The 25,714-nt window shown below is 35.7% G+C and overlaps 1 protein-coding gene across 2 annotated transcripts; it reads right to left on the bottom strand.

Moving 5' to 3' along the window:
- Window positions 1–8,997: 8,997 nt before the first annotated feature.
- On the bottom strand, window positions 8,998–16,402 carry LOC106872497 (uncharacterized). Of its 2 annotated transcripts, none has more exons than XM_014919550.3 (5): window positions 16,248–16,402; window positions 12,915–13,031; window positions 11,195–11,446; window positions 10,291–10,479; window positions 8,998–9,148 (listed from the first exon to the last, which is right to left on the bottom strand). In XM_014919550.3, the coding sequence occupies exons 1-4, from the start codon at window positions 16,318–16,320 to the stop codon at window positions 10,334–10,336; spliced, it is 588 nt and encodes a 195-aa protein (XP_014775036.1). In that variant the 5' UTR covers window positions 16,321–16,402; the 3' UTR covers window positions 8,998–9,148; window positions 10,291–10,333. The 2 variants fall into 2 exon arrangements, with proteins under 2 accessions (XP_014775036.1, XP_089195790.1); XM_089339664.1 differs by having other exon boundaries at window positions 8,998–9,143.
- Between the last annotated feature and the right edge of the window lie 9,312 nt (window positions 16,403–25,714).

Below are 25,714 nucleotides of genomic sequence, written 5' to 3'. Positions count from 1 at the left end.
AAAGTATATTGGAAAAATATATTGATGGTTTATGGAGTACAAACATAATTTGATGTATGAGAGAGTTGATTAAGAACGTCACCCAGTTTAACAACCCGTAAGTGTGTCTTTAGCAGAGTACCCATGGCTGTAAATACTAAGATCAAGTCATTGATCTGAGGATAAATTCCTACTTTCTATGGGTCTTGGAGGCCGCAGAAAAGAGCCATGATGTTGCACTTCTTCTTCTGAATAAACTATAACAAAGATATATATATATATATATATATATATATATATATATATATATATATATATATGAGTATATATATATACATGCACACACACAAAATGAAAATGAGTGCTGAACGATGTATTGTGGGAATGAAATGGAACTGAGTATCAACATTTCCAAGTTCATTGCTGGAACAATTGTGGCGATCTCGACTGCATGAAACTATTGGTTACCTTGTTAAACCACACATACACATATATATATACATATATAGTTCACATTTATAGAAAAACCAAGAGGAAGACAGGTGTATCAACAACAAGCAACTGTATTAGTTTGACGGTCAGGAAAAATAGAAATGTCTTTTACGTTTCAAGCCTACTCTCTTCAACAGAAAGGAATAAGAAGAAATAAACAGAGAGAGAATGAAAAAAACTTGTTAAGTTCAGAGGTCCAGCATGGCGAATATATATGTATGTATATGTGTATATATATATATATAATATATATATATATATATATATATATATATATATATATATATATATATATATATATATATATATATATATATATATATGTATGTATGTATGTATGTATGTATATATACAGGTTCAGGCGTGGCTGTGGTGAGAAGCTTACTTCACATCCACATTGCTCTGGGTTCAGGCCCAAGTGGGTGGCATCAAGGGCTTGTGTTTTCTGCTATAGCCTCAGGCTGACCAAAGCCTTCTGAGTAGATTTGGTAGACAGAAATTGAAAGAAACTCATCGTATATATAAACATATATATATATATATATATATATATATATATATATAAAGCAAAAATTAGTTAAAGGAAATTAACCAGAGTGACCGGTGGCATGTATTTGAACACCATAGATTAATACAGGTGTATCAGATACCATATAACATAAATTCTTAATTCATGAAAATTGTTTCTGTCGCATAATAATTACCAATGGCTTATGAAGACCAGCTTCATATGAATAACGGAGAGAATCTCAAGAATCAATTTGACATGTCCTCAAGGGAAAGAATTGTCTTATCGTCTGGAAATAAGAGGACAGTCGTGGACGCAGGTTTCTGCCTCTGTAGTACAACATCAGTGCAATAATTGCCCTAATTTATCACCAGCTGCAAGGGACATAGACACACTCACACAAACACACACACACACGTGCACACGCATACATACTCACGCACCCACGCATATATGAAATGTATTTATTGCAAAAGACATTATGAACAAATAGAATTTTGTGATTCTAAGATGAAATTCTAATTAACAATAACAACCTGCCAGCTGTTTTTTTTTAAAGGTACCATCATCATCACCATCACTACTACCACCACCATCTTCTTCATCATCATCATCATCATCACCATCATCATCACCATCACTACTACCACCACCATCTTCTTCATCATCATCATCATCATCACCATCATCATCACCATCACTACTACCACCACCATCTTCTTCATCATCATCATCATCATCACCATCATCATCACCATCACTACTACCACCACCATCTTCTTCATCATCATCATCATTATCACCATCATCATCACCATCACTACTACCACCACCATCTTCTTCATCATCATCATCATTATCACCATCATCATCACCATCACTACTACCACCACCATCTTCTTCATCATCATCATCATTATCACCATCATCATCACCATCACTACTACCACCACCATCTTCTTCATCATCATCATCATTATCACCATCATCATCACCATCACTACTACCACCACCATCTTCTTCATCATCATCATCATTATCACCATCATCATCACCATCACTACTACCACCACCATCTTCTTCATCATCATCATCATTATCACCATCATCATCACCATCACTACTACCACCACCATCTTCTTCATCATCATCATCATTATCACCATCATCATCACCATCACTACTACCACCACCATCTTCTTCATCATCATCATCATCATCACCATCATCATCACCATCACTACTACCACCACCATCTTCTTCATCATCATCATCATTATCACCATCATCATCACCATCACTACTACCACCACCATCTTCTTCATCATCATCATCATTATCACCATCATCATCACCATCACTACTACCACCACCATCTTCTTCATCATCATCATCATTATCACCATCATCATCACCATCACTACTACCACCACCATCTTCTTCATCATCATCATCATTATCACCATCATCATCACCATCACTACTACCACCACCATCTTCTTCATCATCATCATCATTATCACCATCATCATCATCATCGTCCCCATTACCATAACCATCATCGTCGTTGTCGTTGTCGTCGTCATCATCATCATCATCGTCGTCGTCATCACCCTTACCACCGCCTCCACGTCTACTAAAACTGTCAGCAGTAGCAGTAGCATGTTCTTCTTTATTGTTATCATCAGCATTCCAATATTCACCACAACCACTACCACAACTACAATCATTACCACCACCACCGCTCCCACTACTACTACCACCACCACAACCACCACCACCACCACCACCACAACTACAACCAACACCATTACCACCACAACTACAACCACCACATCACCACCACCACCACCATCACCACCACCACCAACAACAACAACACTACCACCACCACCACCACCACCACCACCACCACCACAACTTCTACAACCACCACCACAACTACAACCAACACCATTACCACCACAACTACAACCACCACCACCATCACTACAACTACACCACCACAACCACCACCACCACAACTACAACCACCACATCACCACCACCACCACCATCACCACCACCACCAACAACAACAACAACAACACTACCACCACCACTACCACCACAACCACCACAACTTCTACAACCACCACCACCACAACTACAACCATCACCACTACCACTACAACTACAACCACCACCACTATCACTAAAACTACACTACCACCACCACCACCACCACCACCACCACTACCACCACCACTACCACAACTTCTACAACCACCACCACCACCACCACCGTACCCCAGTTATACAGACAATACTTATATCACATGTTCCTACCTTAAACACCGGCAAAATAAATTAATTTTGCTTCAGTCAATCACGTGACATGCCTTCTATGGCCTTCCTCCTACACCTGCTTCTCCTCTGCCTACCCCGCCTTCTTCCTTATGGCCCACCTCCTACTCCTACACTTCTTTTCTACTCTGCCTCCTTCCTTATTCTGCTCCTCCCACCCCTACGTCTTACTTCGTTTGACCAACAACTGTGCAACAACAGGGTAAGTCATTTATTTGTAACAATTTATAAAGTCAAAATCATGAAACCAGCATATATGTATATATATATATATATATATATATATATATATATATATACATACATATATGTGTGTGTGAGTGTGTGTACATATATAGCATGGTCATATATATATACATATATATATATATTCATATACACACATGCATATGTACATACATATGCATATATATATGCATGTATGTTATATGTACATACACTCATACTCACACACACATATATACATTATATATATATATATGTATATATATATATATATATATATATATATATATATATATATATATATATATATATACATATATATATGTATATATATATGTACCTACATATATATATAGGTATGTATGTATATATGTATATACATGTATATATATGCATTTACACCTCTATACACATGCACATATGTATATATAGATAGTATATGAGATATGTTTGTGTATGCATGTATTTGTAGGTATGTCTATATAGATATGTAATACCCACATAGTATGTACATATTTATGTGTGTATGTATATATATATAAAAGGTATACAAGTATATTACATTTATATGTGTGTGTGTGTGTATGTAAAATAGCATCTGTATACAAAATGTTGTAATTTCCATAAACACATTCTTTGGCCAATGAGAAACCTCGGACTGTTTGACGTCACAAGATCTGATCTGATCTTACATTAGAAATAATTCTTTGTTTTGCAATCATTTATTGGTTTGTTTGTTTGTTTGTTTTTGTTTTTTACTTGTTATTTCAATTTATTTTGTTCGTTTGTTTGTTTACTACTTTTTTCCCCCCTTCATTCCTATTCATGGTGTCTTTTCAAGACAGTTGCTAAGAGACTCCCAGCTGTGTTGAAGAATTATTCCTGCAAGAGGCCATCCTTTTTAATTTGGATCTGGATTTCAATATGACAAGCATTCAAGTCTTTTATATTGTCTTTACAGAACATGACAGGTTTACAAATTTGAATATCATCATCATCATCATCATCATCATTATCATTGTCAAGGTGGTGAGCTGGCAGAATCATTAGAATGTTGGGCAAAATGCTTAGTGTGGCCTTTCGTCCATCTTTATGTTCTGAGTTCAAATTCCACCGAGGTCGACTTTGCCTTTCATCTTTCTGGGGTTGATAAAATAAGTACCAGTTGAGCACTGGGGTCGATGAAACTAAGTTTACATCCTTTCCCCAATCTTATGGCCTTGTGCCAAAATTTGAAATCATTATTATTATCATCATTATTATCATTATTATTATTATTATTATTATTATTATTATTATTATCATCATTATCATTGGCGCAGGAGTAGCTCTGTAGTATGTAGCATGCTTACCAACCACATGGTTCCAGGTTTAGTTCCACTGCGTGGCACCTAGGGCAAGTGTCTTCTACTATAGCCTTGGGTCGACCAAAGCCTTGTGAGTGGATTTGGTCGACGGAAACTGAAAGAAGCCCGTCGTATATATGTATGTGTATATATATATATATATATATATATATATATATATATATATATATGTATGTATGTGTGTGTATATGTTTGCGTGTCTGTGTTTGTCCCCCCAACATCGCTTGACAACCGATGGTGGTGTGTTTACGTCCTCGTAACTTAGCGGTTCGGCAAAAGTGACCGATAGAATAAGTACTAGGCTTCCAAAGAATAAGTCCTGGGGTCGATTTGCTCGACTAAAGGCACTGCCCCAGCATGGCCACGGTCAAATGACTGAAACAAGTAAAAGAGTAAAAGAGTAAAAGAGTAAAAGAGAGTATGTAACCACCATGAGAGGCCACATTTTCTTTACTTCCATAAACAAGTCTTTATATCTTCTTAGCTGGTCAAATTCTTTTGGCACACTATTACAATCACCAGGGATACTCCTATCAATCAATTCAACAGTCATTATTGTTTCTGTTTTTAACAACAATATCCAGTTTATTAGCTTTGATGGTCCTGTCTGTATATACAAGTAAGTCTCAAAGAACTGCTGCATTTTTTCCCTTAGTTACAGCCTCAGAGTAATGCTTATACTACTAGACTGCCAACATATTAACCAGTGTAGATGTTGGCCAACTCTGTCATGTCTTGATTTACTCTCTATTGGTGCTAAAACCTTACATCCAAAGATTAAGTGGTTCATGGTTTCAATCTTATGCTAGAATTGGCATCTACTCCATTATTCATCAAATTGGCTTAGTAGTTATGAGCCAATAAGCTTTGATCTTCAGCAGCTGAGAGGAAACCTTCACTTTCTGCCTGTAACTCTGAGCTTCATAGCCACTGATGGGAGTGCTTCCAGTTGTTTCTTACAGACCACATATTTGCCATGCAGGGGTTTCTACTCCCACCTACAAGCCAATTGTTCATTTGCTTTTTTCTTTGCCATTAATTTTACCTTTTTGACATCAACAGTTCCCATCATTATTGCCATTATCATTATCATTATCATTATTATTATTATTATTATTATTATTATCATCATCATCATCATCATCATCATCATTATTGAATGATAGAGTAAAGCATGCCATCAAAGTGACGCTGGGGTACAAATATACGAAGCCTAATATACCCATCATGACTACCTGTCTGACGAGGGAACACCAGGAACATGCACCACAACCATATGTGCATGACTTGGTGACCTCATAATCAAAGTAAACAGTGCATGTCCTCGCAGGTGGGGCCCAGTTAGAATTTTCTTCAGGTCGAGTAGCCCATCCCGCTCAAAAGGTTCCTGAATAAGGTCTGTTTAAGGATGAACAAAACACCCACGTTTCCAAAGGTGAATTATTCAAACCCCAAAGAATTCCTCACAACACATGGCTATGATGCTCCCCAACTATTTCTGCTCATGATCAGAGATGCACATATCGTCAGCCACCAAGGGACATGCTCAGCTGGTTAAGGTCAAACAACTGACAAACAAATCTGTGGTATTGAGCAGAATATTTGCTGTAGCCCATCTTTTATACCAAGACAAAACACATACATGATAACACTTCCAATCAGTTAAGATCAGAAGTCATGAGAGCCACTAAGGTAGAAGCTGGGCAGAATTTTTACAACACAAAATAAAATAGTTTGTTGTATTCCTTCTATGTTTTTGCCTTCTTAATTCAAAGTCAGCCAAGTTCGTTTTTGCCTTTCATCCCTCTGAAGTTGATAAAGTGAAGTACCAGCCAACCAAGTGCTGGATTCACTGGTATTAACCAAGCCTCTCCCCTCAAAATTTAATGTGTGAAGCATAAACAGGGGGTAGAATCTTTTGAGCATCAAGAAAGATGTTTTGCAGCATTTATTTTGGTTCCTTACATTCAGGGTTCAAATCCTGCCATGGTCAACCTTGACTTTCATTACTCCAGGGTCAATGGAATAAAGTACCAGTCATGTACCGAGGTCAATGTTGTCAACCAGCATCCCCTTTCCAAAATTGCTGGCCTTGTGCCAAAATCAGAAACCGAAGCCTGTGAGTTGGCTGAACCATTAGAACGCTAGGAAAAAAAGCTTTGCAGTATCGTTTCTAGTGCTTAATATTCTGAGTTCAATTTCTGCTGAGGTCAGCTTTGCATTTCATCCCTCCAGGGATCAGTCAAGTACTATGGTCTATGGTATTAACTACCATCAATACTCATTATTGGTAGCTTGTGCCTAGATTAGAAACCATCATCATCATCATCATCATCATTATAATTATTATTATTTTTATAATTATTATGTTGTTTTTTTTTCTTCTTTCTTCAAATTTTCTTCCATTTCTCGCCGAGTGTTTTCCGTACACCTAGGGCAGAGAAACTCGTTCTTTGTATTCCCAGTTTACACACGCAAATTCACAGGTAAAACATGTATTTAAGAGAAAAAAAAAAAAAAAAAAATTCATGAATGGATGTTGTTTTCACAGCGATAATGCTCTTCTCAGTACATGAGTCGTTCCAGTTAGCACGATTTTTTGCACTTCCTGTAGGGATGGTATCATTTTCAAATAGGTTTCAGTGCCTTTTTTTATCATTCCTAGAGATCCTACAATCATTGGTATGGTAGTCGGCTTGAGGTGCCACACTTTTTCAATTTCTATTAGCAAGTCTTTATATTTACTGATCTTGTCAAATTCTTTCGCCGCTATATTATGATCGCAAGGAATACTCATGTCAATTAATAAACATATCTTCTTTGGCTGATCTTTTATGATAATATCCGGTTTATTAGCTTTTATAGTATTGTCGGTATGTACGGGGAAGTCCCAGAGAATCGATACATTTTCTCCCTCGGTCACAGCTTCAGGATGGTGTTTATACCATTTGTCAGCGGTTTTGATTTTATAATGCTGACATATTGTCCAGTGTAAATACTGGCCAACTCTGTCATGTCTTGCTTTATATTCTACAGGTGCTAAGACTCTACACCCTGAGATTAGGTGGTCTATAGTTTCAATCGCATCGTTACAAAATCGGCATTTTGGGTCAGCTCCATTTTTTATCACATTGGCTTGGTAGTTCCGGGTTAATAAGCTTTGGTCTTGAGCAGCCAATATGAAACCTTCACTCTCTGCTTTTAGTCCTGAACTTCGTAACCACTGATGCGTGTGTTTCTGGTCGACATCAGCTTGTTTGCTACGAGCCACATACTTGCCATGCAGAGCTTTCTCTTCCCATCTGCTAGCTAATTTTTCATGTGCTTTTGTCTTTGCAATTAATTTTATTTTCTTTGCAGCAGCAGTTGGCGCATTTCCTTCAACCTGATCAAGCTGGTGGGTATCTAAGAGTTCGGTAGCAAATTTTTTGCTCTCTTTCAGAATAGAGTGAAGTTTTTTCGGTCTTTCATGTTTTTTTTATTATTATTATTATTATTTTTATTATTATTATTAATATTTATTATTATTATTATTATTTTTATTATTTTATTTATTATTATTTTTTTTAATTATTATTATTATTATTATTATTATTATTATTATTATTATTATTATTATTATTATTATTATTATTTTATTTATTTTTATTTTATTTTTTATTATTATTATTAATATTATTATTTTTATTATTTTATTTATTATTATTTTATTTATTATTATTATTATTATTATTATTATTACTAAGGCAGCAGAATCGTTAGCATGCTGGATGAAATGCTTCATGGCATTTCATCTGTCTTCACATTCTGAGTTTAAAAAAAAAAAAAAATCAGAGGTAAGTTTGGTAATGGCTAAGAATTGTTTAAATTATAACACTGAGTAAAGTACTGTGGTATTGAACTATTTGGTCAACATTGGTTAACTCTAGTGAACATTAGTTAACAGTGATTGAGTATGGTTAACTGGCTAATAGTGGTTAACTGCAGTTAACCATGGTTCACTGAGGTAAACATTGGTTAGCAATGGTTAAATAACTTTGTAACTCAACGCAGACAATTATACAAATAAATTAAACAAAATTTGTTAATTAAGTCAGATGGTATTTTATTTCTTATCAGTCTTCATAATTTCTTTCTTATCTCTTGATTCAACCAACTTGATGGACTCTGGTTTGTTTGGTTTAGTTTGGTTTGGTTTGGTTTGGTCTGGTTCAATCCGGTCTAATCTGCTCTGGAAAATATATGAACATAAAACATAAGAAGACATAAACAAACGTTGTTGGCAGGCTTGGATGAGTGTGGTTAAGAAACTTGCTTTGCAACCATATGGTTTTAGGTTCAGTCCTACCCTGTGGCACTTTGGCAAATGATTTCTAATATAGTCCCAAGTCAACCAATGCCTTGTATGTAAATTTGGTGAACTGAAACTGTGAGGAAGCCTATCACACACACATATATATATATACACACAGACATGTAGGAAGTAAATAGACACCTTTAATTTTCAAAATTTCTGATCTAAGCATCTTGATATATTTTCAGTGGTGTAGAATTTACAATGTAATTATTCTTTTCCATTCCAGGTGCCATTATATTAAACATTTGCAAAGAGTAACCATGCCACGCACAAAAAATTCAACAGAACAAAAAGATTTTCAAAGAGGTTGTATTGTTGGGCAATCTGAGGCTGGTCTTAGCCAGCGAAAATTTGCTGAAAATTATCAAATTCCTCTTGCTACTGTTAATAGAATTATAGTGCAATTCAAAAGCCAAGGAAAGGAATCAACAGATTCTCGTCCCAGCCGACCTGGGCCCTCAGATGATGATGATGATGATGATGATGATGGTATTCTAACTGTATAAACAATAATACCCTGTAGTGTATCTATACGGTGTATATAATTACAACGTTGTATATCTAATTATTCAAACAGTATTATATTGTGATGTTTAAGGTAGCAAGCTGGCAGAATCGTTAGCACGCTGGGCAAAATGCTTAGTGGTATTTCGTCTTCCACTACATTCTGAGTTCAAATTCTGCTGAGGTCAACTTAGCCTTTCATCCTTTTGGGGTCGATTAAATAAGTACCAGTTACGCACTGGGGTCAATGTAATCGACTTAATCCCTTTATCTGTCCTTGCTTGTCCCCTCCATGTTTAGCCCCCTGTGAGCAATAAATAAATAAATATTATATTGTGATGTGTTCAGGGATAAAATAGTGTTACACCATTGTGAATTTGCACTCATGTACTCAGTCTAAAAGTAGAAATGAAATATTAAACGAAAAATAAATAGAAATAAAAATAGAAATGAAATATTAAGCAAAAATACAAATTTTGCAGAAATTTTAGATGAAAAAAGATTAAAATTACCTTTACTTTCTTTCTTTCTTTATTTTCTATTTGTTCATTGTTGTTAAAGCTTTTTTAAGCAACAGTTTGCACCATTGCTACATGGAGGACCCATAAGGGGTATCCAGCCTGCTTTGGCACAAGAAACTGTCAAACATCCAACAATCATACCTACAAGGTTTTTGGTAACGTCTGGACTCAAGCATTCCTCTGTAAATCAGAAATAGAATTGGTAATTAACAGGTAGATATATTAATTAAAAGTAACATTATGTATTTCTATCACTAATTACATACTAATCATAGCAATAACTACAGACAAAAGACAAAACAAATTTACTAGTGGTGGTGGTGGGAGGGGGACTTTCAGCTTTACTATACGTTTGTATATTTGAATGCAAGATGGTCATTGGCTAAGTCATTAGAGAGTCAGATATATTCCGTGCTGCATGGAATTTGGTCAGTGAACAGGTCATGGTCTCAAAGCGACGAAAATATTTTGGAAAATTAAATTTAAATGTTGAAGTGAATCTAATGGTTTTTGTGTGTTTCTTAAATGCGCTGAACAAATTGGCTTCATAATTGTTAATATTAACATCATTTAAATTCTAAATGTATTTGGATAGGGTGGTAGTAAAGCATCTTCCAAAGTACCTGAATGCATACATATGTTGTGAGAATCTACTCTTAAACGGATCTTTAGTAAGTCCTTTATAGCTTTTTGCATCATTGTTATTTACAACAGAGTTTTTAGTTCAATAAACTAATGCCTTAGACAAACACATGCTACTGAGGAGGCAGATATTGAGTTGGTCACTGGTATCACATCTGGTATCATATCAAAATCCCATCTGGTATCATATTTAATGTCATATCTGGTGTCACATCCAATACTTCAAAACCATGTCAAAACAAAAGGAACTTACTTTGTGCTGGTGTTGTTGGTGCTGGTGCTGTAGTTGTTGGAACAGTTGTTGGAACAGTTGTTGGAACAGTTGTTGGAACAGTTGTTGGAACAGTTGTCGGAACAGTAGTTGGTGCTGGGGTTGTTGGTGGTGGTGCTGCCTTTTCAACGCAGTGAAGTACGTTGTTTATAAAACACATTTCTACCAAAAGTTCATTGTTACAGTTTGGTGCAGTTTTGGTGCATGACATATTTGGCAAGTAACAACTGGGGCCTGAAATATAAAAAAAAATAAACATCATCATTACGGTCATCATTGTTGCTATCATCATCATCATCACTAGCACCACTAACTTCTACCACCACCATCATCATCACCACATTACTACCATCATCACCATAACCATCATCATCATCATCATCATCATCATCATCATCACTAGCACCACTTAACTCCCACCACCACCACCACCACCACCACCATCACCACCATAACCATCATCATCACTACTACCACCATCACCACAGTTCTAAGTTCAAATTCTGCCAAGGTTGACTTTGCCTTTCATCCTTTCAAAGGGTCGATAAAATAAATGCCAGTTGAGTAATAGGGTCAATGTAATCAATTAGCCCTTTTCCCCAAAAATTTCAGGCCTTGTGCCTTATGCTTATAGTAAAAAGGATAGAGGATTACACATTGTTCATCTCCTTTTTTTTCTTTTCAATTTTATTACCCTTGTTTACACGCAAAACCCTCACAACTACACACACACACACACACACACACATTGTTTTCTCCTGTGCTGTCCATAATGCTTTTCTTCTTGTAAACCCATGTAGTTAATAAAGAAATTTTTATTATTATTATTATTGATTGTTATTATTATTATTCAGTAGTTTTATTTTTATAATGTGCTTTCACTTCACTACCGATCGCTGATCTGTGTGCCTTGGGTATGTGCTGTGGTTTGCTGTGATGCTCTTATGGTTACTGTATTGAAATTGTTTATTATTATTATTATTATTATTATTATTATTATTATTATTATTATTATTATTATCATCATCATCGCCATCATCATCTTTATTAAGGCAGTGAGCTGGAAGAATTGTTAGTAGGCTGGGAAAAATCCTTAGAGGCATTTCGTCCATCTTTACATTCTGAGTTCAAATTCTGCCAAGCTTGACTTTGCCTTTCATCCTTTCAGGGTCGATAAATTAAGTACCAGTTATGCAGTGGGGTCGATGTAATCGACTTAATCCCTTTGTTTGTCCTTGTTTGTCCCCTCTATGTTGCATCAAGTAGCTTCTAGTGACAGAAGCCTGAACTACAACGGGCTTTCCTACAGACGTTTCTGGTTACACGATGGGCTTCTTTCAGTTTCTGTTTGCCAAATCCACTCACAGGGCTTTGGTCGGCCCAAGGCTACAGTAAAAGACACTTGCCCAAGGTGCCACACACATATGTATGTATGTATTTGTTATTTGTGTCTGTGTTTGTCCCCCCACCATCACTTGACAACCGATGCTGGTGAGTTTACGTCCCCGTCACTTAGCAGTTTGGCAAAAAGAGACTGATATAATAAGTACTAGGCTTACAAAGAATAAGCCCTGGGGTCAATTTGTTTGACTAAAGGCGGTGCTCCAGCATGACCACAGTCGAATGACTGAAACAAGCAAAAGAATAGAAGAATAAAAAATTTGAAATAAAACCAAAAAGCAAGATTGATTAAACTACTTACACATTTTAGGTTCAATACACCTGAAAACCCCACTCTGGAAGCAGTAGCCCTTCACGTAGGGAGTGCAGTTTGGGGCCGATTTACTGCAGTCGAATTTGCCCGTGTAACAGTCATTACCTTGAGGAGAAAAGAAAATTTAAACTTTAATCTTAATTACCATATCATTCTTGAAGATTAATTCGTTTTTGTATCTACAGGCAGATATGGAACACATGTACATACACACACGCACACATACATATACACACACATACATACATATACACATACATACATACATTCGTGCATGCATACACACACACACTCACACACACATACATACACACATACATCCGTACACACATACATACATACATACATGCATGCATACATACACACATACATCTGTACACACACATACATACATACATACATACATACATACATACATCCGTACACATACATACATTCACACACACATACACATACATACATACATACACAAATACATACATAGAATAAAGTAACTTTAATGATAAACCTTCCTCAAATAGACACTCCATCTTCCAGAGAGATGATGGAAGATTATTAATTGAAGAATACTCTTCGATGCTGACCTTTTCTCCTGTTTATTTATTCCAATCTAACTCAACTTTCTGTGAGTAACTTGTTATGGCAGCGATGTATAGGGATTATGGAAACGTTTCCATGGTAACAAATCATTTTTTTTTTTTTAAATCATCAAAAATAGCTCTGGTGAAGCTGGTTGTCAGGAGACCACCCAAGACGAAGTCTCTCCTATCAAGACCACCACCGCTGTGATTTATTGACAAGGTTAATGAGAGACACAGCAGGAGGTTCAAGGTTCAATCTGCAGTCAACCCATGTTTCACAGTCTTCTTCTCCTTTTCCTTCTTTCTTTTGTTTTTCCATGCTTCCCTTGTTTTTTGGGTTTTTTTTTTTTTTGATATTGTTGTAGTTACTGTTACTGTTGTTGTTGCTACCACTGCTAGCGTTGATGCTGTTGTTGAAACTTTGTATCTGACCATATACTTGAATGTATATATATATATATATATATATATATATATATATATATATATATATATGTGCGTATGTATGCATATATGTGTATATATGTGTGTGTATATTTATATATAATATATATGTGTGTATGTGTGCGTGTATAATGGGTGATAAAGCGCTTGTACATATGTGGGATAAATAATTAGCAAGTGGTGCTGAGAGAGATCAGAATCTTAAATTCCTTCGTCAGACTCAGTTTGTCCAGAAATAGAAAAGTTGGCAAGAAGAAGAAAAACTGAAAATCAATGTGTATGTGCATATACATACATACATACATATATATACATGCATATACATATATATACATGCATACATATATATACAAACATATATACATGTACATATATACATACACATATATACATAAAAACATACATACATACGTACATACATACACACACATATATACATACATATATACATATATATTCATACACACACTTATATACATGCATATATACATACACACACATATATACATGGATACATATATACATACATATATATACATGCACACATATATATACACACACATATACGTACATATATACATACACACACATATATACATACAGACATACATACATACATACATACATACAGATATACATTCATACACACATATACATACATACATATATATACAGATACACACATACATACATACACAAACACATACATACACACGCACACACATACGTACACATATGTACATACATGCATACATACACACATACGTACACATGCACATCACATACATACGTACATACATACATACATACTTACATACATACATATGCACACTTATTGAATTTTGGTGGAACGTTTGCATAAAAGCTTCTGCCAAGTGCAAACATAACAGGCCAGATATTGTTATTTGGGACCGACAAGACAAAATACGAACTGTCACAGAGGTCAGCTGCCTTGCCAATGTGGATATCTCTTGAAAAAACAAAGAGATAGAGGATAAACAAAGAGATAGAGGATGTTGACTGGATGTTTGACTTTCATCACTCTTGGTACATGTCCTCTGATTGACATCCAAACACTCTGAAATATTCATATTGGAGCTTCCAGCATGAATGCCAAGCTATACGGTATGTCATTTCCAAATTTCTAGCAGAATGAATTGCAAAAAATTAAAAATATAAAATAGCGACAATTTACCCATTGCACCCTGTGTGTATATATATATATATATATATATATATATATATATAATATATATATATATATATATATATATATATATATATATATAAATATATATATATATATATATATATATATATATATACATTTATAGATGTTTCCAATCTAGTTTGGATTCTTTGCCATCAAATTTGAATTCTTTGCAATCAAATTTGAATTTTTCAAAGAGACTTTGTAAGACAAGTTAAAACAGAGAAAACGGTCAACAGACATGCGCTGAAGTGTTGCAAATGGTAGAAAGTAGGAGTCTTCATCCTCGCAAGAATATTCAATGACCACAAATCAATTCAAAGCTAGTTTCTCGAAATTGGTGCTGAAACCTTGAAAACAAAAGAGTTAAACTACATCAGCCGTAAGGGAATACAAGTCTATCTTATCTAACTCGTCCAGTAGAGCCCACTGTTACTCGAACTTCAATCTAACCCCAAGCTTGGGACAACAAACTCGGGTTGGATAAACTCGAATAGTAAGCTCTTTGCTCTTTATAACCGTTTTATGAAGTCACCTTTTCGTTAAAAAATTGTTCAATTTGCATCTCTTCAAAGCGAACGAACTGGTTCTTTTAAGGTCACTCTTGGGTAAAGTTCGAATAGAAAGCTTGAATAGCATAGTTCTCAAATGAAAACTTTGCAGCTATCAAGAACTTATGAGCATTACTTTTGCATAATACTATTATTAATAGCAATTCACCATACGTAGGCATAAAGGAAATTATACTAATCCTGATATAACGACCTGCCTGAATGCATCCATGTGTCATTTAAGACACGTGCGTGCCATGTACAATAGACAGTCTAGTTAAAAGACATACCATGGGGGGAGGGAGGATGTAGCATAAAGAACAACACTCACAACTGAGGGAGCTTCTATGTGGTCATTCAACCAGCTAGAAATAGCAGCCAAATCTCCTTCAAATCACTCCCTACCATATTGAATCAACAACAACAGCAACAATAACAGCCAGCAGTTTGAAAACAATTTACAACATAATTAGATTAATAAAATATGGAAAAAAAACCCCAATCAATCAATAAAGATCAATAAAATAATTCTTACAACTTTGACATTTGACCAAAGACAGGAACTGTAGAACTGCCACAAAGAGTAAGAGCGTTCGATTCTTAACCATGGTTCTTATAAAAGATTCTACAAATCTGTTATGTAATTTCTTGTGGCACTTAGTAAATGATATGGTATGTGAGGAGTCTTATATACTAAAACACTCCTCATTAAATACGTTGCTGCTGCCAGCAACATCACATTCGGTAAACCTGACATTATCCAGCTGGGAGAGACAGAAGTGTGGGTTGTTTGAGATGAAAGGACAGGTTGAAATTACAAGAAAAGCACGTAGGCTTTAGAAATCCTAATAGCTTGTTATTATTGTTTTCATTGTTGTTTGTTATTATTGTTTTCAAAAGACTGTCATAAGTCATTATCTGAAAATGTTGTTGTGTTACCGTTTAAACAGCTGCGCAAATCCTAGCAAATAGAAAACAGAAAATGTGATTAAATTATTTGTAAAGTTCCAAAATGGCAGATGTCCTGAGGGTGTTAGGGGAGAACTTCTGGTACTGGGATTATCAATATTTTATTATTTCAAATTGATCCTCAGGTCGTATTGTATAATTTAAGTGGTTTATTTGTTGAACAGATGAATTTAACGAGTGGAAAACAGGTTTTCAGATCTTGCATTAATTATGTGATGTTGCTCTCCCTCATGATGGAAATATCTTTTGAATGAGTCAGAGTTTAAAAACGACATAGAGAAAGATAAAAGAAAACACCAGACAGTCATTCAGGCTAAATAAACATTTCAGTCACTACAAAGACCGCATTTCATGTGAACAATAGTTGACTATCTCTTATCTATTATTGATTTCAGTCTGTTATTGCCTGCACTCATGTTGGGGCACCACATTGGAAGAATTTTAGTTGGACAAATCAACCCCAGTGTTTTTAAAAAGTTTTTTTGTTTCTTTTTTGAGGCCTGGTATTTATTTTATTGGTTTCTTTAGGTACACTGTTAAGTTACAGGGATGCAAACAAACCAACACCGGTTGTCAAACAGTGGTGGGAGACAAAAACAGACACAAACACACACATGCATGTACATACATATGTACATGCACTTACATACATACATACACACATACATATATACATACATACATACATACATGCATGCACATACATACATATATACATACATACATACATGTATATATATATATATATATATATATATATATATATATATATATATATACGGAGGCAAAGTGGCTGAGTTCCTTTCAAATGTTGGGCCTCACAAAGGCAATGACCAAGACCTTTGGCATCATGTTGTGCTTGAGAAGAAGACCCATGAAGCTGAGCAAAATTGCAGTCATAGCAGATACCGGTGCTACACAAATTGGCACCCATGCTGGTGGCACATAAATGAACCCCAGCATTACACAAATGGCACTTGTGCAGGTGGCACATAAAAGCACCTATTGCACTCTCAGAGTAGTTGTTGTTAGGAAGGGCATCCAGCCGTTGAAACCATGCCAAATCAGATTGGAGTCTGCCTGCTTATGACCTGTGCTAACGGAGTATAGATGTGGTTTTTAGAGACATTTGGTGTCTATTTATGGCATATTGGTGGAGTTTATCTGCACCCCTTAATATAATTATATCATATAATTATAAATTAATATAAATTGTTACCTACAAGGTTTTTATTTCATGCTGGCCACTTGATAAAATCATTAAAATGGCTTTATCCTTAAATTCATCATCATCATTGCTTAACGTCCGTTTTCCATGCTGGCATGGGTTGGACGGCTTGACTGAGGTCTGGAGAGCCAGCGGCTGCAGCAGGCTTCAATCTGATCTGGTAATGTTTCTACAGCTGGATGCCCTTCCTAATGCCAACCACTCCAAGAGTGTAGTGAGTACTTTTTACATGCCACTGGCACAAGATCCAGTCAGGCGGTCCTGGCATCAATCATGTTTGGATAGTGCTTTTTATGTGCCACCGGCACAGGAGCCAATCAGACACACCTGGCATCGACCACATTTGGATGGTGCTTTTTACATGCCACCGGTACGGGAGCCAGTCAGGGGGCACTGGCATCGACCACCATTGGATGGTGCATTTTATGCACTACCAGAATGAGAACCAGTCAGTGGGTATTGACCACAGCTATGATTTTCGTTTTACTTGACTCAACAGGTTTTCTCAAGCATATCATATCACCAAACGCATCAAGGGTACTTTATATATATATATATACATACATATATATATACATGTATGTATATATATATATACATACAGTCCCTAAAACAATTTTTCTATATGTGACAGTGGATTTTCATCGATGAGTTCATGAACCTTGGTTCTTTTCCCTAAAACTATATATTTATATATATTTAATACTGTGAAACTTAATTTAATTTTAATTTTTAATAAATTGATTTTAATTGAGTTTTTACCTGTAATTTTGGATTTTATCCCTATTATTATTATTATTATATATATATATATATATATATATATAAATTACAATATATGAAATCAAGTAATCCAGTAGTGTTCATAAAAGTAGCTCCTTAAAGTATCATTCTACAAAACATAGAATATATAGGGCGATACAAGAGAAATGACAGAGAAACATTTTGAAGGATTTTTGGCATTTTACATTTTGTATTAATGCTGGCATGTAAGTAATTTATCATTAAATATAATAATATAAATCATATACATGTCTTTAAGCTATGAAACAATTTGTTGTGAAATTAGAGTTTTTTTATTGTTAAATAAAATTTCGTCAAACTTTTTCTCTTTCACAATATTGGTCCTCTCAGAGCCATAGTAGAATATATTTGCTCAACGCTCCATGCAGTGGAACTGAACTAGGAACCATACCTGTGTCTATGGAAGCAAGGAGACAATTGTATAGGGTTGATACAACCAAGGAAGGACTGAGCCAAAATTTTAAATGTGAGCTGGGCCTAAGGGAAGGGACCGTTAAATTCTACTCTCAGATACCGCCAAATAGCAACAAACACTCACAAATTGGAAATCTCTCATGATATTGAATTGGAATTAATTTCAAGAATTCTACAAAGGTATAGAACTGTTCCATAAACTATATTAATCGAATTGAGAAAGATTAAGTGAAATTATTCGATGAATTCCTCACGTTTTTCATTGTTTATTAGAATTTTAATATTTCTATCAATAAAAAAACTGTCTGATTTCTGAATATTTCAATAGATGTTAGATATAGGTGTGATTTTTTTTTAAATGCTTTCATAAAATGATATTAACTTAAATATATTTGTGTGTGTGAGTCTTCATATGTACACACACACATGTGTGTATGTGTGTGTGTGTGTGTATATATATATATATATATATATATATATATACATACAAATATATATGTATATGAACACACACACATAATGTATATGCACATATATATAAATATATATGCATACACACACTTAAATCTAATAATTTTCATATTCATTAAACTTGTATCCATTATATATATATTTAAGAAATATTTAATACATTTGATATTCAATATGAATGAATTAATACACACACACACACACACACACACACACACACACACACACACACACACACACACATATCTGTGTGTGTGTTGTTTGGCAATTATGAGAATTACTTTTAGAAAGAAGGAGCTGGTTTATATCAAAGAGAAAAACCTCCAATCCTAGAATTTGTCTGTGTGGTCTCATCTGTTTTTTTTTTATTATTTGAATTCTTCTTGTAAGGAAAGAGCTGGTTTCTAAGATACAAAGTTCCATTGTTGGAATGTTAACAAAAACAATGTCACATTTTAAACTCGAGAGAAGTTTTACCGTTCCACTTAGAGATTGTAATTTTAATAATGATAATGATAATAATTATAATCATCATCATCATCGTGAGAAGGGGTTGAACGATTTGACTGAGGACTGGCAAGCCAGAAGGTTGCACCAGGCTCCAGTCTGATTTGGCAGAGTTTCTATAGCTGGATGCCCTTCCTAGCGCCATCCACTCCGAGGGTGTAGTGGGTGCTTTTACGTGCCACCAGCATGAAAGCCAGTCACACAGCACTGGCAACGGCCACGCTCAAAATGGTGTTTTTTACATACCACCTGCATGGGAGCCAGTCCAGTGGCACTGGCAACGACCTCGCTGGAATGATTTTCTAATGTGCCACCAGCACAAGTGCTAGAAGGCGACATAATAATAATAATAATAATAATGAAATTATTGTATAGTGTTCAGGTGGACTACAACTTCAACAAAAGTGCGGATAAAGCATATGCAGTATTGTAGAAATGTCTGGAAAGTGAACAGTGTATGAGTCAGATACATGCTTGCGTGTGTATGGAGGAGAGAAAATCAGGTGTAGGGTTGGCGAATCTCAGGAAGGATGGAAGCTTTGAAGGATGCATGAACATACTAACTGGTTAATTTCTTTATCTGAAAGCCTTAGCCTTTTCGGATTCTTACATAAGTATTTATTTGTGGAGGTGCATGGCTTAATGGTTAGGGGTGTTGGACTCATGATTGTAAGATTGTGGTTTCGATTCCTGGACCAGGTGATGCATTGTGTTCTTGAGCAAAACACTTCATTCCATGTTGCCCCAATCCACCCAGCTGGCAAAAAAGTGAGTAATCTTGCGATGGACTGGTGTTCCATACAGGAGGGGGATATATATGCCATGGAAACCGTGAAAGGAGCCCTTATGAATCAGCATAACTCAAGAAGAAAACTTTACCTTTACCTTTTTTTTTTTTACCTTTATGTATTATTTACTCACAAAACCAAGGGCACGAGTTATTGTTGGTATAAATCACCATTATCATCATCATCGTCGTCACCATCATCATCATCATCATCATCATCATCATCATCATTCTGGCACAGACGTTGCTTGATGTTTAACATCTCTATTATGTGTTTCATGGAGGCGCAATGGTCCAATGGTTAGGGCAGCGGACTCGTGGTCATAGGATCGCAGTTTCGATTCCCAGACCGGGCGTTGTGAGTGTTTATTGAACGAAAACACCTAAAGCTCCACGAGGCTCCGGCAGGGGATGGTGGCGAACCCTGCTGTACTCTTCCACCACAACTTTCTCTCATTCTTACTTCCTGTTTCTGTTGTGCCTGTAATTCAAAGGGTCAGCCTTGTTACACTGTGTCACGCTGAATATCCCTGAGAAGTACGTTAAGGGTACATGTGTCTGTGGAGTGCTCAGCCACTTGCACGTTAATTTCACGAGCAGGCTGTTCCATTGATCGGATCAACTAGAACCCTCGATGTCGTAAGCGATGGAGCGCCAACATGCTATGTGTTTCATACTCTGGCCAGCCAAAGCCAAAACAAAGGGGTAAAACACTCAATAAAAACTTCCAGAATGGAATAAAGACTTGTGTTAATGTGTGATGTAAGGTATCTGTGAAGGCACAAGGCTCAGTAGTTAGAGTGTTGGGTTCATGGTCATGAGGTAGTCAGTTCGATTCCTGAACCAGGCTCTGTGTTGCGCTCTTAGGCAAGACACTTTATTTCACGTTGCTCCAGTTCACTCACCTGTAGAAATGAGTTGTGATGTCACAGGTGCCAAGCCCTATTGGTCTTTGCCTTTCCTATGGATAACATCGGTTGCACGGAGAAGGGAGGTTGGTATGCATGGGTGACTACTGGTCTTCCATAAACAACCTTGCCTGGATTTGTGCCTCGGAGGAGAACATTCTAGCTGCAATCCCATGGTCATTCATGACCAAAGGGTGTCTTTACCCTCACCTTTTTAAGCTCTCTGAACACTTGTTGCAAGAGGCGTCCATTGTTATAACATCTATGGAAACAAGTGTAGGTCCATAGTAGGACTGAAAAATCACATCCATGCTGCTCATGTTTAACCCTTTAGCATTTAAACCAGCCATATCCAGCCAAAAGATTCTACTTATTTAACGTTCACACCAGCCAGATCCAGCCTCTCAAACCTACCCAACAATGTCATTCTAAAAAGAAACAGCTGCATCATTGAAACCTCAAAGCTCTGAGATAATGCATGATAAATTCAAAATGATGTGAATAAATAAGGATTACATTTGACAGAGTAAACTGAATACTAAAGGATTAAACCAGCCAATTCCACCCTAAATATTCTACCTGTCTTATGTTCAAACTGGCCAGATCTGGCCTCTCCCACCTACCCTACAATGTCATTCTAAAAATGAACAATTACATCATCAAAATCTCAAAGTTATGAGATAATACAGGATTAATTCCAAACAATTTAAATCACTAAGCTTTACATTTGACCAAACAATCTGAATGCTAAAGGATTAAGAGAAAAATTAAGGAATAGCAATTGCTTGAAATCCAGTTGTAGCCATCATGGATGTAGACAGCATCATCATCATCATCATCATCATCATCATCATCGTCATCATCATCGTTATCATAATTTCCTGCTGATGTTATTTTTTGTCCATTCAGGTATAGTTTTGATGTCTCATATCCAGGATAGTGCTCTGTCATATGATGTGGCCTCTTTTCTCTCAAGCCCAACCTCATGAGATCAGGGTTCATCACTTCTTTCTATGTCTTTCTCAGTCTTTTTCATCATCAGATTCTTTATATATAAACATATATATATGTATGTATGTATGTATGTATGTATGTATGTACGTATGTATATTTTTTAATATTTATATATATATATATATATATGTATGTATGTATGCATGTATGTACACACACACACATATATCAATAGTGTTTTAATGAATATGAATTTACATATATTATGCATTTATTTCATAATATATATATATATATTAGCGTTCAATATACACATAATTTTTCACGTCTGGCCATATAGCCTTTTCCGTTTGTTTTCCCGTCTTGTTTTCTTTTCCGTTTGTTTTCCTGTCTTGTTTTCTGTCTGCCACTACATTCCTCCATGGTACAAATTTAATTTGTGTATACAAATTTAATTTGTGGTCCGTGGGAAGAGCCATTTTAACGATGCGTCCTGCCCTAACTCTTCAAAATGCCTGTGTTAGAATGGGGGCAGCTGATGAAGGAAAATGTTCTCTACGTGGCCTGTGTGTTTTCTGTACTCTGGTTATTATTATTTTTTTTGTCTACGTTTTGTTTGCAATGTCCTGTACCCAGATATGCACCTATATATACAGGTAGATGTAGGTATGCACATACTTGTACATATATATGTATATACTCATTTATTATTTGTTTTATATATATATATATATATATATATACATATATATATATATATATATATATATATATATATATATATATATATATATATATATAGATAGATAGATAGATAGATAGATAGATAGATAGATATACACATATATACATATATGTTCATAGGTTTTATCCTTATATTTAATTGATAAATATTAAACTAGAATATATTCAGTGCTGAATTATTTTGGTTGTACACACGTGGCTGAGTTGAACAAGGTGCAGGGGTGGCTGTGTGGTAAGAAGTTTGCTTCCCAATCACATGGTTCTGCGTTCAGTCTCACTGCGGGGCACTTTGGGCAAGTGTCTTCTACTATAGCTTCAGGCCAACTAAAGCCATATGAGTGGATTTGGTGGACAGAAACTGAAAGAAGCCCATCGTATATCTACATATATATATATATATATATATATATATACATATGTATGTACATTATTAACATTTGACGGATATTCGTCTTCATCTTGTTTGTTGCTAACACAACGTTCCGGCTGATATACCCTCCATCCTTCACCAGGTGTCTTGGGAAAATTTCGAACCTGGGTTCTCATTCCTAAGGTATTTTGCGATGTTATTATTATTATTAATATTATTCAAGTCACTGCCTGGACTCAAACTCGGATTCTGAGTTCGATTCCGGGCAGTGAACTGAATAATAATAATAATAATAATAATAATAATAATAATAATAATGATAATAACATTGAAAAATACCTTAGGAATGAGAACCCAGGTTCGAAATTTCCCCCAAGACACCTGATGAAGGCTGGAGGGTATATCAGCTGAAATGTTGTGTTAACAACAAACAAGAGGAGGACAAATATCCGTCAAATGTAAACAATGTAAATAATGTAAATAATTCCTCATCTCTTAAATATAGAACTGTATATGCATGTATGTATATATTTGTGTCTGTGTTTGTCCCCCCACCATCGCTTGACAAGCTATGTTGCTTTGTTTATGTCCCCTGTAACTTAGCAGTTCGATAAAAGAAACCAATAGAGTAAGTACAAGGCTTACAAAGAATAAGTCCTGTGGGTCGAATTGTTTGACTAAAGGTGGTGCTCCAGCATGGCCGCAGTCAAATGACTGAAACAAATGAAAGAAGTAAAAAGAAAAAAGATAGAAATCCTTTCATGGATGTATAAGTGTAAGCATTTGTATATGCTCTGTGGATATGTTGTGTTCGTATGGTACCCATAAGTGTTTATCATCATCATCATCATCATCATCATCATCGTCATCAATCTGATTTGGCAGAGTTTCTACAGCTGGATGCCCTTCCTAATGCCAACCACTCCGAGATTGTAGTGGGTGCTTTTACGTGCCACCGGCACGAAGGCCAGTCAGGCGGTAATGGCAATGGCCACACTTGAAACGGTATATTCTACGTGCCACCTGCACAGTTCAGCAGCACTGGCAACGATCTTGCTCGAATGACTTTTCACGCTGGTAACGATCACGCTCGAATGGTGCTCTTAGTGCTCCACTGGTACAGGTGCCATCACGATTACGCTTTCGCTTGCCCCAAATTTATATATTTTCGGTTATGTTTGCACTGACAAATGGAGAGCGTGTTACAGCGCTGACCATGGAATCCTTTCGATATGCAACTGACCCTTTTAAAAGAATTTTTTTTTGTTCATTTCTTTGACTTCCCTGTGTGTGAATATTTTGATAAAGTAGTTTGACTTTAGTGCCTTTTTCCAACATGGGGACTTACTTATAGTAACAACCCCTAATGTACTAATGTATTTTTTTTAATTGTATACTTAGTATTAATTTTTTACCTTAATTGGTTTTACACGCTGGCTACTTGATAAAATCTTATATAGATTTTATCCTTATATTTAATTGGTATTTGTTGATATATATATGTATATATGTGTGTGTATATGAATATATATATATATACTTATATGTACACAATCATATATACACATAGATATATATATGCATATATATATATATATGAGTCTATGTGTATGTATGGCGCAGGAGTGGCTGTGTGGTAAATAACTTGCTTACCAACCACATGGTTCCAGGTTCAGTCCCACTGCGTGGCACCTTGGGCAAGTGTCTTCTATTATAGCCTCGGGCCAACAAAAACCTTGTGAGTGGATTTGGTAGACGGAAACTGAAAGAAGCCCGTCGTATATATGTATGTATATGTGTGTTTGTGTGTATGTGTGTTTGTGTGTCTGTGTTTGACAACCGATGG

This window comes from Octopus bimaculoides, chromosome 22, assembly GCF_046866305.1.
Source record: "Octopus bimaculoides isolate indiv1 chromosome 22, ASM4686630v1, whole genome shotgun sequence".
In the NCBI taxonomy this organism is placed as follows: domain Eukaryota; kingdom Metazoa; phylum Mollusca; class Cephalopoda; order Octopoda; family Octopodidae; genus Octopus; species Octopus bimaculoides.
The sequence above is the reverse complement of the archived record's forward strand: the minus strand, read 5'-3'. Positions and strand labels throughout refer to the sequence as shown.

What these genes read in the sequence shown, in the direction of transcription:
- LOC106872497 (XM_014919550.3), bottom strand. Translation starts at nt 16,320, where the DNA reads ATGGTTAAGAATCGAACGCTCTTACTCTTTGTGGCAGTTCTACAGTTC. An exon ending in TTTGGTCAAATGTCAAAGTT is followed by an intron (nt 13,032 to 16,247) that starts GTAAGAATTATT and finishes TTTCTCCTCAAG; the next exon opens with GTAATGACTGTTACACGGGC. An exon ending in GTGTATTGAACCTAAAATGT is followed by an intron (nt 11,447 to 12,914) that starts GTAAGTAGTTTA and finishes TTTATATTTCAG; the next exon opens with GCCCCAGTTGTTACTTGCCA.